The sequence below is a fragment of the Sceloporus occidentalis genome, unplaced genomic scaffold (assembly GCF_023333645.1).
Source record: "Sceloporus occidentalis isolate IW3139 unplaced genomic scaffold, rSceOcc1.0.p SCAF_247, whole genome shotgun sequence".
Classification (NCBI taxonomy): domain Eukaryota; kingdom Metazoa; phylum Chordata; class Lepidosauria; order Squamata; family Phrynosomatidae; genus Sceloporus; species Sceloporus occidentalis.
Genome location: NW_028317227.1, coordinates 955033 through 971662, shown reverse-complemented (window position 1 = coordinate 971662; position 16630 = coordinate 955033). Strand labels below are relative to the sequence as shown.

At 40.6% G+C, this 16630-nt stretch overlaps 1 protein-coding gene across 1 annotated transcript; it reads left to right on the top strand.

Annotated features, from left to right (window-relative positions):
• The first annotated feature begins 4406 nt into the window (after positions 1–4406).
• On the top strand, positions 4407–16071 carry LOC149276111 (diacylglycerol O-acyltransferase 2-like). The gene is made up of 8 exons (XM_089503894.1): positions 4407–4446; positions 5587–5715; positions 11011–11118; positions 11757–11827; positions 12625–12829; positions 14544–14718; positions 15242–15444; positions 15917–16071. The coding sequence occupies exons 1-8, from the start codon at positions 4407–4409 to the stop codon at positions 16069–16071; spliced, it is 1086 nt and encodes a 361-aa protein (XP_089360020.1).
• The last annotated feature ends 559 nt before the right edge of the window (positions 16072–16630 follow it).

The following is a 16630-nucleotide window of genomic DNA, read 5'->3' as shown; positions in this document are numbered from 1 at the left end:
GAGCGGGTCGTCAATTGCCCACTCATTCACCTTTTTCCGTTTCCAACGCTGCTGCTGGTGGTGGTGCCAGCATCTTTTGCCAGTTCGCTTCCTGGCTGAAATCATGCCTCAAATGTCCCTAATGGAAAGGGTAGTTTCTCCCCCTGGTTGCACTTGCTGCGGTGTGGCAATGCCTGCTACCTCCGCCGGTGTAGCCAATTTACGCTAGGGCCTAGTGTCTGAGTTCTGTAAGTCCGCTCCCAAACGCCAAGGACTGACAGTGTTCGGATGCTTTGCCTAGGGTGAAACAGGTGAGCGGGTCGTCAATTGCCCACTCATTCACCTTTTTCCATTTCCAACGCTGCTGCTGGTGGTGGTGCCAGCATCTTTTGCCAGTTCGCTTCCTGGCTGAAATCATGCCTCAAATGTCCCTAATGGAAAGGGTAGTTTCTCCCCCTGGTTGCACTTTCTGCGGTGTGGCAATGCCTGCTACCTCCGCCGGTGTAGCCAATTTACGCTAGGGCCTAGTGTCTGAGTTCTGTAAGTCCGCTCCCAAACGCCAAGGACTGACAGTGTTCGGATGCTTTGCCTAGGGTGAAACAGGTGAGCGGGTCGTCAATTGCCCACTCATTCACCTTTTTCCATTTCCAACGCCGCTGCTGGTGGTGGTGCCAGCATCTTTTGCCAATTCGCTTCCTGGCTGAAATCATGCCTCAAATGTCCCTAATGGAAAGGGTAGTTTCTCCCCCTGGTTGCACTTGCTGCGGTGTGGCAATGCCTGCTACCTCCGCTGGTGTAGCCAATTTACGCTAGGGCCTAGTGTCTGAGTTCTGTAAGTCCGCTCCCAAACGCCAAGGACTGACAGTGTTCGGATGCTTTGCCTAGGGTGAAACAGGTGAGCGGGTCGTCAATTGCCCACTCATTCGCCTTTCCCAATTCTGCTGCTGCTGCTGCTGCTGCTGGTGGTGCCAGCGTCTCTTCAATGCCAGTCCGCTTCCTGGCTAGTGTCATGCCTCAAATGTCCAAAATGTTCAAGGTAGTTTCTCCCCCTGGTTGCACGTGTTTGCGGTGTGGCAATGCCTGCTACCTCCGCCAGTGTAGCCAATTTACGCTAGGGCCTAGTGTCTGAGTTCTGTAAGTCCGCTCCCAAACGCCAAGGGCTGACAGTGTTTAGATGCTTTGCTCTGGGGTGAAACAGGTGAGCGGGTCACCAATTGCCCACTCATTCGCCTTTCCCAATGCTGCTGCTGCTGCTGCTGGTGGTGCCAGCGTCTCTTCAATGCCAGTTCGCTTCCTGGCTAGAGTCATGCCCAAAATGTCCCTAATGGTAAGGGTAGTTTCTCCCCCCTGGCTGCCTCTGTTTGCGGTGTGGCAACGCCTGCTACCTCCGCCGGAGTGGCCTGCTTACGCTAGTGCCTAGTGTCTGAGCTCTGAAAGTCTGCTGCCAAACATCTAAGACTGACAGTGTTTGGGTGCTTTGCCCTGGGGTGAAACAGGTGAGCGGGTCACCAATTGCCCACTCATTCGCCTTTCCCATTTTTCAATGCTGCTGGTGGTGCCAGCATCTCTTCTCTGCCAGTTCGCTTCCTGGCTAGAGTGATGCCCAAAATGTACCTAATGGTAAGGGCAGTTTCTCCCCGCTGGCTGCGTCTGTTTGCGGTGTGGCAACGCCTGCTACCTCCGCCGGAGTAGCCAGCTTACGCTAGGGCCTTGTGTCTGAGCTCTGGAAGTCCGCTGAGTGTTTGGATGCTTTGCTCTGGGGTGAAACAGGTGAGTGGGTCGCCAATTGCCCACTCATTCGCCTTTTCCATTTCCTTTTCCATTTCCATTTCATTTTTTTCCTTTTGATACACAACCAACCAAACATAACACACACAATAACACAAATAACACAGTGACATAACACATAACACACATAACACATATAACACAGTGACATAACACATAACACACATAACACACACACGTACCTTTCCGCTTGTTATTTGTCCTGGCCTTCACTTCTACACTCATTAGCATTAACGCTATAACTCACACTTCATCCTATAACATTTTTCCATCCACATACCTGCCAACAGACCCAACTTTTTCAGGGACAGTCCTGCTTTTTTCCAGTCCTGTCCCATCTAATTTAGCTAAACTAGGTATGCAAATACACGTAGGTAGTTATAGCTCGGTAGGTAGCACCAGTATAAACATTAAATAAATATAATAAAGTACTAAATAATAAATCTAACTTTAAAATACATTTAAATAAACCCCTAATTTTTTTTAAAAACCCATTAAAATTAAAATTAAATTATTATTTAGACATAATACATCTTTAACCAAACCAGTGCACTGCTACTAATCTTAAACATAACCGTACATTAACCCTAAGCTATTTTTTAGTTCATTTTTCCATCAGCATACCTGCCAACACATCCAAGATTTTGGTGGACAGTCCTGCTTTTTTCCAGTCCTGTCCAGTAAAAGTTGGGTGGTTGCAAAGTATGCCATTGTAAATAGGTAGCAAATGTTAGGCATGTATTACAAGTGGTCCAAAATCAATCTAAAAATGTAAAATAATCCCTATTCTTTCATTAAACATCTATGGGTCATTTTGTGTACAGTACACCTCGGTACGTGTGTGCAACTCTGTTGGTCGTTTCGGCAGGGGGCTCGCCTGCCATCAACGAATGAAGTGTGTTCTGCAATTCACTCGTTGATGCCAGACCAGCCCCCTGCCGAAACGACCAATAGAGTTGCACACACGTACCTTCACGGCAAGCTGCTGCTGCTCCGATCTGTTGTTAACCCCGTATTAACCCCTGCTAGGCAACCGGGAGGGAAACGAAGATCAAACGAGCACGAAGAATGTCCACGAATATTCGCCTGAAGAGAAGACAGGAACGGGCGAATATTCGCGGAATACGAAGATTTTTTTTCCCCCGAAGACGAGCACGAAGACGAACACGAAGAGCCCCCTGGTGCCCAAGTCTAGTAATTTCTACTATCCTCTCAGTAAAGTAAAACTATCTTACATGATATCTTATTACTACACTAAGCTTCTGATCCTCTAGTTTCATGTTTGATACACAGCAGTGCATGATAACGCAATAACAATTAAAAAAGGAAATGGGAAGAAATTGTATAAAACATTGGAATTACACAATTATTGGCACCCTCTTAAAGAATTCAAATCAGTTTGAAATGCAGAACTAGAATGTCTTTGTTGTAAAATTAGACTCAATTATCAGAGCCCCCATGGCCTAAATCCGCAATCAATGATGGCTTTAATGCTTAAAAAGGCCATTTTTATTCCCTGCTCCTTCTTCAAAATAGTGAAGACAAAAGAGCTATCTGAGAGCATCAAAAACACTTTTATTACCAAACATAAAAATTCTAAAGGGTACAAGGCCATCTCCAAAGAGTTTGTAATGCTATTAAGAAGTCTGCTGCTGATAGAACTGCCCAGGACATTGTAGTAAGATGAAAATTGACCAGAGAAGTCTTCAAGGTTGATGTGAACTGTGTAAAGAACATCACTTAAGACATTCACACAGCTTAATGCTAACCCAGAGCAATTGGGAATCATGGTTTCAACCCATATAATATGACATCCAGTAAGCCAAGAAGGTCTTTATTGGTGAAGGCTAAGGCGGACCCCAGTGCTGAAAAGAAAACATGAAGAGACAACTGATCTTAGCCAGAACCTACCTAGTGAAGCCACACTCATTCTGGGAAAATATTCTGTGGACAGAAGAAAACAAAGTAGAGCTTTAGTGGCAGTGTAATAAAACATAGATGCCTATAAAACAAAAAAAATAATGACTGTTGACTTTCTCTATATCCTAAATTTCACTACTGGACATGGGGTTCATGCTACATATTATCTGGGATATTGCTGTATTTATGAAGGTTAACACAATTAACATCCATTCTGAAATGGATCGTGATCCCTTGGCAGATAACGAACTATAGACAAAATGTTGCACATATATATATCAATTGTAAATGAATATAAAGAGAGCAACAGAGAGAGTGGTTATTTTGAAACAACTCCCTCCTAAATCATCCTCTGGGACACACACACTGATAAGGGTTTTAGTTTGTTTTGGAACGATTCCCATTAACCCTGGACCAAGGGCAGTGGAGTTTCAAATGTGGAATGTACCACTCCGAAATTTGCTAGGGATATATAACAGGTGTTAGTTAGATGAAGACCCTGAAGTCCACTAGTGTTTCATTTGTTGTGGGGAAAGAGGTAGACAACTACTTTTATTAGCTTTTACCCCTCCCCCAGCTCAAATTAAATGTATAAAGTAGAATACAGCTGGGGCCTGAATAAACTATACCATTTGGGTTAAAGATGGCTTCGCCCATCAATGAACTTTAAAGGATCATTAGGAACTGACAAGTGAAAGGGACACATTGAATCTGAAGCTATGAAAACCATTATTGCTGCATACTCCAAAAACCTGAAAGGTAAGTCCGAGAAACTGCTGCATGATGTCCTAAACCCAGAGAAGCACTGGGCACATGGCGATGATGTATACAAATCAGGAACGCACTTATCACATGTATGTCAAGGCTTACAATAATTCTAAATAATTCTGAAAAGACCTACCACATATATATTGGCTAGCATTTGATCTATGCAGTCGTCTATTTATGCAATTTCTAAACTGTAAAAAAAGAGGTCATACCCACGTAACATAGTGATATATTATAAGGACTTCGCATAGAAGAAAACACTAGCCACTTTCTTCACACACCACACACACACACACACACACTATTACATTATTGTAACTATAACATTTTGAGGTAAAGGTTATGTAATAGATATACCAAACCTCTCTCTTACATATACTATTACAACATTGCCAAATCTATGAGCGTAATCTTGTTGGAACTAATCAAATAGGCAAAAATGTTGTGTTATTACGGAACTTTTAAACGATGCACAGAGAAGGACAGTTATCATTTAAATGCAGCCCTAAATATATTTTCTTAATGGTACGGTACATTCAAAAACTTTATTTTAGTATTAATGAGCTATTTCGTTTGTCTTCAGATTGTGTAATTAACTTTGTATGCATTTGGTTAATTTACTAAAATATTTTCTCTTATGTATATGCCTTCATGATGCTATTTTGGGATACTTAGAGACAGGGACATTAACTGCCCCTCCAACATGAGAACACAAATGTATCCGTCATATCTTAGAAAACAAAGTAATACCCTAGGTTTATACTTGAATACATATTAACTGTTAAGATCACAATAAATTACAGGTAGTCTTCACTTAACAGGTATAGTTGAGTTGTGGTGAGATGAACGATAGCTTCTCAGCACAATGTCTATGCCTTATGGAGAAAGAACCCTTTATGTAGAGTAAGTTGCCATGGCTGGTCCCTTCTAATACCAAGTTAATGCGGGGAAGATAACCACTCTAAACTCAACTAAAGCTCAGTTTGGTGAACCAAATTCTTAACCACCCTGCATATTGTGAGCTTGGGGGCATTTCTGTAGGCATTTTATAGGCTGAACTGATATAAACAGAACTCTGTCCATGATACTAAGACCAAAAAGAGAACGTTATCATGGGTCTGTGTATTGCAGGCAGCAGGCTGACTCTGCGGTCTTCATTTCAATCTCTTTCTGGTGCTTCTGCCTTCATACAACACCATTTTCGTACTTGTTTGCAACTACTGTCTGTTCTGCAATGGATATTTTCCTTTCTAGTGATGGGTAAGTGAATGATCTTTTCAAAGGCCAGCAACACATTGTGATGATCTGAGACATTACAAGTAGAAATAATACATAATAATATTCCAACACAAATACAGTTTCATTTCATGCAAATATTTTTCATGAGCCTGTGTGGCTTTGTATTATTATTGGTGTTTTTTTAATATGCCCAAACATTCTGGCTTCGTAATGGCTTCATTTTAGAGGTTTTACCGCAACATGTATACATTGAATTTGTTGTCACAGGGATAGCATTTTCTTTATTATCAGTTTAAAACCTTACGTTGCCAGGCTTGGATTTGGCTCCTAATGCATAATTACAATGTGCCTTATTCTCGGTTTATGCTGTAAGGTTAGGCACATCTATATTTATATTCCTCTTTTCTGCTGCCTCACACATATGTTAACTGATATTTCTACCATGCTCAAACAAATATGTCTTATGTAGGTTGTAGTCCACAATCGCTGTGGTGCCAGAAGGGTGAGGATCTATCATGGAATCTGAAAAGTTGTAGGATTTTTACTGATTTGTGTAAAATATAATATGTAGTAATTCCCCTTTTATTCTTTGCCCTGTATATTTACTTATAGTAACATAGCAACATAGTTCATAAGGTTGAAAAAAGACCAAAGTCCATCAAGTTCAACCTATATACATATTGTGTCCCTACTGTGTTGATCCAGAGGAAGGCAAAAAAACCCTTATGAAGCAGATGCCAATTGCCCCATACCAGGGGGAAAATTCCTTCCCGACTCCAAATATGGCAATCAGAATAAATCCCTGGATCAACGTTCTGTCCCTATTAATCTAATATCCATAACTTGTAATATTATTGCTTTCAAGAAACACGTCCAGGCTCCTTTTGAACTCTTTTATTGAGTTTACCATCACCACTTCCTCTGGCAGAGAGTTCCATAATCTCACCGCTCTTACTGTAAAGAACCCCCGTCTGTGCTGGTGTAGAAACCTTCTTTCCTCCAACCGTAGAGGATGTCCCCTTGTTATAGATACAGTCCTGGGTATAAATAGGTCTTATTACTCTGGTTGCCCGTCTTTGAACCCTCTCCAGCTCCACTATATCTTTCTTGTACACTGGTGCCCAGTACTGTACACAGTATTCCATGTGTGGTCTGACTAGTGACTTGTACAGTGGTAGAATTATTTCCTTGTCGTGGGCATCTATGCCCCTTTTGATGCACCCCATGATTTTATTTGCCTTAGCAGCAGCTGCCTGACACTGGTCGCTACAGGTAAATTTACTGTTAACTAAAACTCCTAAGTCCTTTTCCATGTCAGTCGTCCCCAGTGTTTTCCCATTTAATACATATTCCCAGCCTGGATTTTTCTTCCCCATGTGCATAACCTTACATTTATCTATGTTGAACCTCATCTACCACATCCCAGCCCAAGCCTCCAACCTATGCAGATCCATTTGTAATCGTGCACTGTCCTCTATTGTGTTAACCATGTTACAGAGCTTAGTATCGTCTGCAAAGATTGATACTTTACTATACAATCCCTCTACAAGGTCATTAATAAATATATTAAAAAGAATAGGACCCAAAACTGACCCCTGTGGTACCCCACTAGCAACAGTAACCCACTCAGAGTATGTACCATTAATAACCACCCTCCGTTTCCTATCACTGAGCCAGTTACTTACCCACATACACACATTCTCCCCCAGCCCTAGCATTCTCATTTTATGTACCAGCCTTTTATGTGGCACCGTATCAAATGCTTTGGAAAAATCAAGATATACGACATCCAGCGATTCACCCCGATCCAGTCTTGAGCTCACCTCCTCATAAAAGCTGATCAGGTTAGTTTGACAGGACCGATCCCTTGTAAACCCATGCTGATATGGAGTCATACACTTATTTTCATTGAGATACTCCAAAATAGCATCTCTTAGGAAACCCTCAAACAGTTTACACACAACAGAAGTTAAACTAACAGGCCTATAATTCCCCGGGTCACTTTTTGTCCCCTTTTTGAATATTGGCACAACATTTGCTATGCGCCAGTCCTGGGGAACAGACCCTGTCACTATAGAGTCCTTGAATATTAGAAATAGGGGTCTGTCTATTACATTACTTAACTCCCTTAGAACGCGGGGATGAATGCCATCTGGACCTGGTGATTTGTCTATTTTGATTTTTTTTAGGCGGCACTGCACTTCTTCCTGGGTTAGACAGGCAACATGTACTGGGGCAGTTATCTCATCCTGCTGTATATTACCTGGCATTTCATTTTCCTCTGTGAATACAGCAGAGAAGAATATATTTAATAGATTAGCTTTTTCCTGATCCCCGTCTATAACTTCTCCCTCATTACTTTTTAAGGGGCCAACGCTTTCATTTTTAACCTTTTTACTATTTATATAGTTAAAGAACATTTTGGGGTTTGTCTTACTCTCTTTGGCAATGAGTCTTTCTGTCTCCACTTTTGCTGCTTTTATCTGATTTTTACATATTTTATTTTTTTCCCGATAGCTTTTTAGTGCTTCCTCACTGCCTTCCTGTTTTAGTAGCTTAAATGCCTTTTTGCCATTTATTACCCCCTTTACATTTTTATTTATCCACATTGGTTTTCTCTTGTTCCTGACTCTTTTATTCCCATACGGTATGTACCTTTCACAGTGAGAATTTAAGATATCCTTAAAAATCTCCCATTGAGTGTCTGTACTCTTGTTTTTGAGGACATTTTCCCAATTTACAGTGTTAAGGGCTTCTCTTAGTTGATCAAACTTTGCCTTCCTAAAGTTCATAGTTCTTGTGGCTCCTCTAAGAGTTCCCTTATTGAAGGACAAGTTATAATGTATCATATTGTGATCACTATTTCCTAGATGCCCCCTGACCTGCACATTAGTTACTCTGTCAGGTCTGTTGGTTAATATTAAGTCCAGTAGGGCGGGTCCTGTACCATTTGGGACAGATAATTATCCTTACTTATAGTCAGAAACCGGTTTCCTTTATGAGATTCACAGGTCTCTGTTTCCCAGTTTATGTCGGGATAGTTAAAGTCCCCCATAATAACCACCTCATTGTGATTTGCTGCCTTGTTTATTTGCTTTAATAATTGATCTTCTGCTGCTTCCATTATATTTGGTGGCTTATAGCAAACCCCGATCAGTATTTTATTATTTTTCTTTCCATATATTTCTACCCATAATGACTCCACATTATCATTTCCCTCACATATATTCTCCCGCAGTGTGGCCTTTAGGCTGGACTTTACATAAAGGCAAACTCCTCCCCCTTTTCATTTTTTTCGATCCTTCCAATTTAGAGGTGTATGTTTTTTTTCCCTATGAAGCCTATCCCTATTGACTATTCTAACCCCTCCCTCCGCTCCACCCCCAGGTACATTTATAAGCCCCAGCTTTCTATCTACACTATCTTCCCCTTCTATATTGTAGTTTCCCTCCCCCCCTTTACCTAGTTTAAACACTCCTCCACCCTTCTGGCCATCTTAACCCCGAGCACAGCTGCACCCTCCCCATTGAGGTGCAGCCCGTCCCTACCGTAGAGCCTGTATCCGACAGAGAAGTCGGCCCAGTTCTCCATGAACCCAAACCCCTCCTTCCTACACCAGCTTCTGAGCCACTTGTTTAGCTCCCTAATCTCCCGCTGCCTCTCTGGTGTGGCACGTGGTACAGGTAATATTTCAGAAAATACTACCTTGGAGGTCCTTGCCTTAAGCTTGCTACCTAAGTCCCTGAAATCATTTTTAAGGACACTCCGCCTACCTCTCACTTTGTCATTGGTGCCAATGTGCACCATGACTGCTGGGTCTTCTCCAGCCCCTCCCAGTAATCTGTCAACCCGATCCGCGATGTGCCGAACTCGAGCGCCAGGCAGACAACACACTGTTCGGCGATCCCGGTCTTTGTGACAGATCGCCCTGTCTGTCCCCCTAATAATTGAGTCCCCCACTACCAGCACCTGTCTGGCCTGCCCTGCGCTCCTCCTTCCCTCCTTACTGGAGCAGACACCCCTCTGGTGGTCAGAGGCAGTGACTTGCTGCAGTACTGCTAACTCTGAACTAACATCCCCCTCATCTGCCAACCGGGCAAACTTGTTGGGGTGTGCTAGATCAGGACTAGCCTCCCTGGCGCTTTTCCCCCTACCCCGCCTTCTAACTGTAACCCAGCTAGCTGCCTGACTGTCCTGTACCTCCATCCCGCTATCCTCCCCGACCTCTACCTCCGAGAGAGCTTGCTCAGTGAGCAGCAGACTCCTCTCCAAGTTGTCAATAGATCTCAGTGTTGCCAGTTGCTCCTCTAGACTCCAAATCTAGGGTTCCAAATGAGCAACCCGCACACATCTCGCACAGCAATATGCACCCTCGAAGCACTGATCAAGGATTGCATACATTGAGCAAGATGTACACCTGACCGCATTGTCAAACATGGAGGACATCTTGGCAATGGGGATAGCTCAAATAACTGGCAAAAACAGACAGTAAGGTGCAATATATATATATATAAATATATGGAATCACAAGGATTTATACTTTACCCTCCTTCTTGCTTTTTAACTCCTTCTTTGCTTGTAACTCCTCACTTAGAGATGTCACTTAGGAGATTCGCCCCAGCTCAGGATTCGCTTGTGTGTCCAAGCTAAATGCAATTGCAAAAGCCAAGCAGAACTCACAGAGTGTCTCTCTAATATTTATTTTCATTCCCCATTCACACTTATTTGTATGGCTTCTCCTTCTTTCATTAATTGCCTCTTTACACATCTTGTTTTATTGGTATACTATAACGATGTATTATTAGATACACCTCACATCACATCTGTTCTTTCAGTTCAATACTTCATAGTTCCCTAGATTTCATTACACTTCAAGAACATCACCACGTCCCATTGCTGATAACTTTCCAATGAACAACTTTTTCCTCACTCAATTCCACATTAATGAAGTGCAGAGCACCCGAAGCATCTTCACGCTCTTAGTGAAGTAAAATGTCCTTACATTACTTCTAAGCCTCTGACTCTCTAGTTTGACTTCTGTCTGAATATCTTGTCTTTACATTTCTACTCCTTTGAAGTTGACTTCTCCCTTTTGTTTTATTAAATCCCTTTATCTATGTACATGTTTCTACCACATCCTTTCCTCCGAGCGATCGTACCCTTAACTTCTATGCCCATTCTAACATCATATATTTAACATTTGTGCTGGGTTGGACCCATAACCATAGTTCCTGGATCTCAATGCTGTCTGATTTAGGTATGGATATAAACAGATACATTTAGACTGACTATCGATTTGTTTTCTTTGTTTCCCAGGCCTGCTGTTCCTCGCTATCTTCACATATCTTTTCTTTACACAACTCTGGTTGGTCTCTGCCCTGTACATGAGCTGGCTCTTGATAGACTGGGAAACACCTGAGAAAGGTGAGCAATAAAATGAAAACACTGCGTGTCTTAGTAAAACTGTGCAATAGTACATTACTGATAATTTAACAGTGCAAGCCTGCCACTGCTGAAACAGAGTGCGTATGTATGATGTACATTCCCCACTGTCTTGTAGACATGATAGATGTATACCTAATCGCCCAATACTCCTGGTTTATCTCAGTATATAGTACATTTTCCTCAATTTGATATTTACAAAGAGGAATTAACATAATTTTGTTGATCATTTTATCTTAGTTGTGTTAATGTTTTGGTTTTGCTGCACTTGCTTATTACATACCTTATCTGCCTATTACTGCAATGTGGGGGGTTTGTGGTCTCTTGCATTTCCTGGTTTAGCTTTTAAAGTGTAATGTATTTTTAAACAAAGAATGCAACATATGTTTTGAAATCTATGGTTTTTATATAATTAAATCTACCACACAAAATTGGACCTTTTCCATTTTTTTCCACTTGCAGATACTAGGCAGAGTACAGGCAAAATTAGAGCAATAAAATGTGTCTAGTATAGAGTGTGGTATCCACTTCATCTACTCCCAGTTCTTACCCAATTGCCCTCAATTTGTACAATATAACAAATACTATGCACCGTTCTGATCCTTTCTGTTAATTTGCAGGGGGTCGTCGCAGTCTATGGGTGCGAAATTGGTCTGTTTGGAACTATTTTCGAGATTACTTTCCCATACAGGTCTTCTTCGTTATTAATATATACAGTATTTTATATTATATAATGCTTGCATAATAATTAAAAAATAGGCTGTTTTGGGAATATTCATATAAAGTATATTACAGAATAGAATCTACTGCATGGAGCAAGTTTGTGCTGATACTTTGTGGACGAAGGACTCAGAATTCCGATCCATTGTTACAAGTACATTTGATAACAATTACAGACTCTTGTCTGCTGATTTATTTGGAAGATCTATGAAAGTAATATTTTCCTGTTACAAACCACAGAATACATTGATCAGGTCAAAAATGTCTATATCATGATAAGCTAAATCTACGGGTGTTCTGAGGCAGAGGATGTCCACATGCATGATCTATTTCTGTACTTACGATCGAGGTTCCTGTTCTTTTTCATTGCTACTCATTGCTCCATTAGAACTTGCATTCTGTCGGTTTACGGCGCGCTATATAACAAATAATAATTGGCTTAAGCACATTGTGTTTATCTATACTTGTGACTTAGATATAGATCATATCTTAGAAACAATTAATGCAGAAAACAAGGTGATTCCAGAGGGTTAATTTACCTTTTTCACCACTTCTTTATAGCGGCATTGTTTCCTATTTATATTCAGTAGTAGCATGTCTCTTCATCTTTATTTCAGATGCTTATTGATTCATGAATTTGACCTTTATTTTCTAATCCATCTTTTTTTATTTTCTTCTTTCCACTTCTTTCTTCTTTATGGATGTGTCATGTTCTTCCTTCACATTCCTTCCATAAAGTCTCTTACAAATTCTGTTATGTTCTTTCAGCTGGTAAAGACTCATAACCTCCCTCCTGGACGTAATTACATTATTGGCTCGCATCCACATGGCATCCTGTGCATTGGGGCATTCTGTAATTTTGTCACAGAGTCTACTGGCTTCTCTCAGAAATTCCCTGGAATCCGTCCATACTTGGCGACGTTGGCAGGAAACTTTCGATTGCCTGTACTACGCGAGTACATGATGAGTGGAGGTAAGTTCAATACAGGGGTTATAGCTTAAAACAATTCAAAAGTGGTGTGTTAAAACAAACCTGCTAGTTCATTATCAGAATACTTTGCCTAAAGAAGACATTCTAGTTAGCATTGACTTTTTGGGTTTAAGTTTATTGGACAGTTTCTTATAGCTCATTTGGTGTATTATGGTCAAATGTTAAAAAAGAGATGGTGAAAATTAAAATCCATCCATAGAGCCTCACAGAAGTATGTAGTTAGATATGGCTTTCTTTCTGATTAGTATTGATATTTCTAATAGAACAAGCAAAATGTCTTCTGACCTTAGATTAAGTATTGCACTGCAATTTGTATCTTTGCATCCTTTCCCTGATTTCTTCTTCAAGATTTAATATCATATTCATTTTCTGTGAAAAATGGTAGAATAGATGGGCTGAAGGTTTTTTATGTGCCATCAAATACTATGTTTCTGTTATTAGCAAAATGCTTTGTATATTATTGTCAGTCCTTGTTTTTAAATTTCTGAGCCTGTTTTTCTCCACTCTAAACTGTTTGGAATTTAGATTATGAACAAAAAAACATGACTACTCAGTGCTTCCCGAAAGGCTAATAAATATACAGTATAGGTTATGTTAGAAAGGATATGTTAGATATTCTAGACATTATTTTCCTTTAGGCTCAGGTTGAATGGATATATTCTCTGTGTTGCACAAACTGGAGTTTAATGTATAATATTTTTGTACATTCTGTGCCTGTACTGGACTGCTCATTCCTGTTACACTAAAGAATGTTTATTTTCAGTTTTAACACAGCACCTACATTATTTTTTTCAAAAACAAAAAAATATATAAATCTTGCAGTGTGCCCATATATGGCCAAGGTAAACAATAACAATATGATATATTTAAAAAGCCATCATTCAATTTATTTGAATAAGAAAAAAGGGGTCCTTAATTCAAATCCATGAGTATAGCCTGAACAAACACCTAGGTGAGATTCAAGGTTGGCTAACACCAATTGTATTATATTATCTAGAACACAGTATGGTTTTATATCAGGGAATTTTTCTTATATATGAACTGTTGAAACTTTGAAATGGAGACCCAGTAAATCCGACACCCTACAGATCATCAGTTATTACACAATTACAGAGCCCTTAATAACACTGCTTCTCTATAGCTCCGTCTTCTACTATAGCACATCTTCTCACTCATGTATCCAAAATATTACCCATGCTGTACCTTTTCTCTGTAATTCCCTACCCTGTTCTGTCAGACTCTCTCATTGTTTAACTGTAAATGCTCAATAAAAAACATGTTCTCAGAGAACCATACAGCCTACCCTTTTAATACCCTCAAAATGCATCCGGAAGGACCATCCATCCTCCCCACCTTCAACATATGCAGGTCACTGGGTTCTCCACATCAATGAACTGCAATGAAATCATCTTTGCCTGTTCCTACTCATTCCAGCTCCTATTACACTGTAAGCTTTCAAGAGCATTGCCCTCGTCTCCTTTTGTACCAATATGTCTAAACAAGAAATTAATAAGAATATAGCCTGTAGAATATGATAGAATAGAGTAATAAACAGCCTGGCCTGGTGGCAATAACTGTTTTATTTTTTCCTGAATTATTATGCAACATAGTCTGTGTTTTTATTGATACTTTCAGCTTGTCCCGTCCTCTGTCTCCATGTTATAACTATTTGGTTCCTCGCCTGGTTTTTAAACAGGGCTCTGTCCAGTAAATCGAAAGTCTATCGGTTACGTGCTGTCAAAGAGCGGCCGTGGCAATGCAGTGGTGATTGTAGTCGGAGGAGCAGCCGAGTCCTTATCCTGCCAGCCGGGAGTCACCACCCTGATTCTGAGCAGGAGACAAGGCTTTGTGAGACTGGCACTGGAGAACGGGTCAGTATTGTCCATAAAACAAATTGTAGAGTAACTTTTACTCTAGAAAGAAAATAGGAAAGAAAAACGCAAATCCCAGCAAATTAAGCATACACCTTTGGCTAAACACATCTCCGGCAAGCCATGGAGCTGGAGGGTGGGGAATGTCTTCATGTATTTGCATGGGGACAAAAAACATTAATTTATATGTGTATCTGATACACTCATCTATCACATGCGTTTGAGTGCATATGGTGGCAAGAGTGTCCTTTTAGTAACGTTTCCAACCTTATCACATGCCTCATACTAAAGATTTATATTCCAACATATATCTGATGTCCATACCAATCTACTACTCATGTTGTACATCTTTTACATTGATTGCTAAAAATCTCAATAGTATGGGGTGTGATGGCTTACCTGTCCACTTACAGCTGCTGCATCCTAACACAAACAATTGATGCCTACATATCATTTGCATATGTCACATTTTGCATATTCTCCCCAAATAAAATGTGAATTTCCTTGTTACTTCATCAAGCAGGACAGACCTGGTTCCCTCGTTTTCATTTGGGGAGACTGATCTATACCAGCAGGTATATTTCCCAGAGGGCAGTATACTCCGAGCAGCTCAGTGCAAGTTCCAGAAACTGTTTGGCTTTGCTCCTTGTTTCTTCTACGGTCGTGGCTTAACTTCCTGCCAATCCAAGGGTTTTATCCCATACTCTCGTCCAGTCACCACTGTTAGTAAGTATAGCTTTCCATTTACATTGTTATATTAATAGTAATAGTAATTTAGGTTGAAAAAAGACAAAAGTACACCATCTTCAACATTGCTGTAAATAATAAATTTATAATTGCACAGTTCTTTTGTTACTGAACCTTCTAGTGTATAATTCAGGATATGGCGTCATACCCTGGCACTCAGTTGGAAGATGGAGAACACAAAGTGGGGGGCTGAGGGCCAGTGATTAATAGCTCCCTGCTAGTATGTTAATAAACACTGTTTATAGATTTTATATATGTTTTAAAAACGTATACCCAAAACACATATGTCTTATGAGCTATATACAACATCAAAAGCAGTCAATTAGTATTTATGCAAACTTTTTTTCAAGATTTACTTGGCAGAAATTTTGTCAAAAGCTAAACATTGTTATAAAATGTTTATTTCACTTAATCCCCGCCATATCTTATTTTTACTCTGGGTTTCTTGTAGTTGGAGAGCCAGTCACTGTACCTCAGATCAAGGACCCAAGCCCGCAGATAGTGGACCAATACCATGAAATGTATAAGCGCTCTCTCCTAAAACTGTTCCATGAGTACAAGACCAAGTACGGTCTGGGAGAGGCTGCCGAGCTTCGGATCCTTTGAAAATTCAACAAGGTGCTTAATTAAGGAAAAGGCATTGTGTAGCAGGTGGGCCGTGCCAGTCTACAGCCCTGAAAATGTTTTTGTATAGAAATGATACCTCCAGAGTAGAAATACTGCCTAAATGCGATCATGCAAATTATTAATTTGGCCAAATGTAGAACCACAATACACAAAGCTGACCCTAAGTCTTTGGACTGAGGCATGTCCTGCTACCCCCTCTATTTCCCTTGTCAACCATGCTCATAATCACTCATTGTTTTATTTTACAAACTTGTATCACATAGTATGTTACAGACACATGTAGTTCTGTGCGTTCATCATACACGCCATTCTTTCCCATACACTAGTACCACATTCTTTACTAAAGACACATTAGAGTTATGTACAGGCCCACCTGGCACACTGAGAAAATGCCTTGTGGGCGGCTGGCCAGGCCAGATTAAGACATTGTAGGCCCCTGGGCTACAGGTATTGTGAGGCCCTCAGTAATATCGAATCGGGCATACACTCACACAGTTGTTTATCCAGGGCTCGACAAATACCAGGTGCCAGGTAGCCA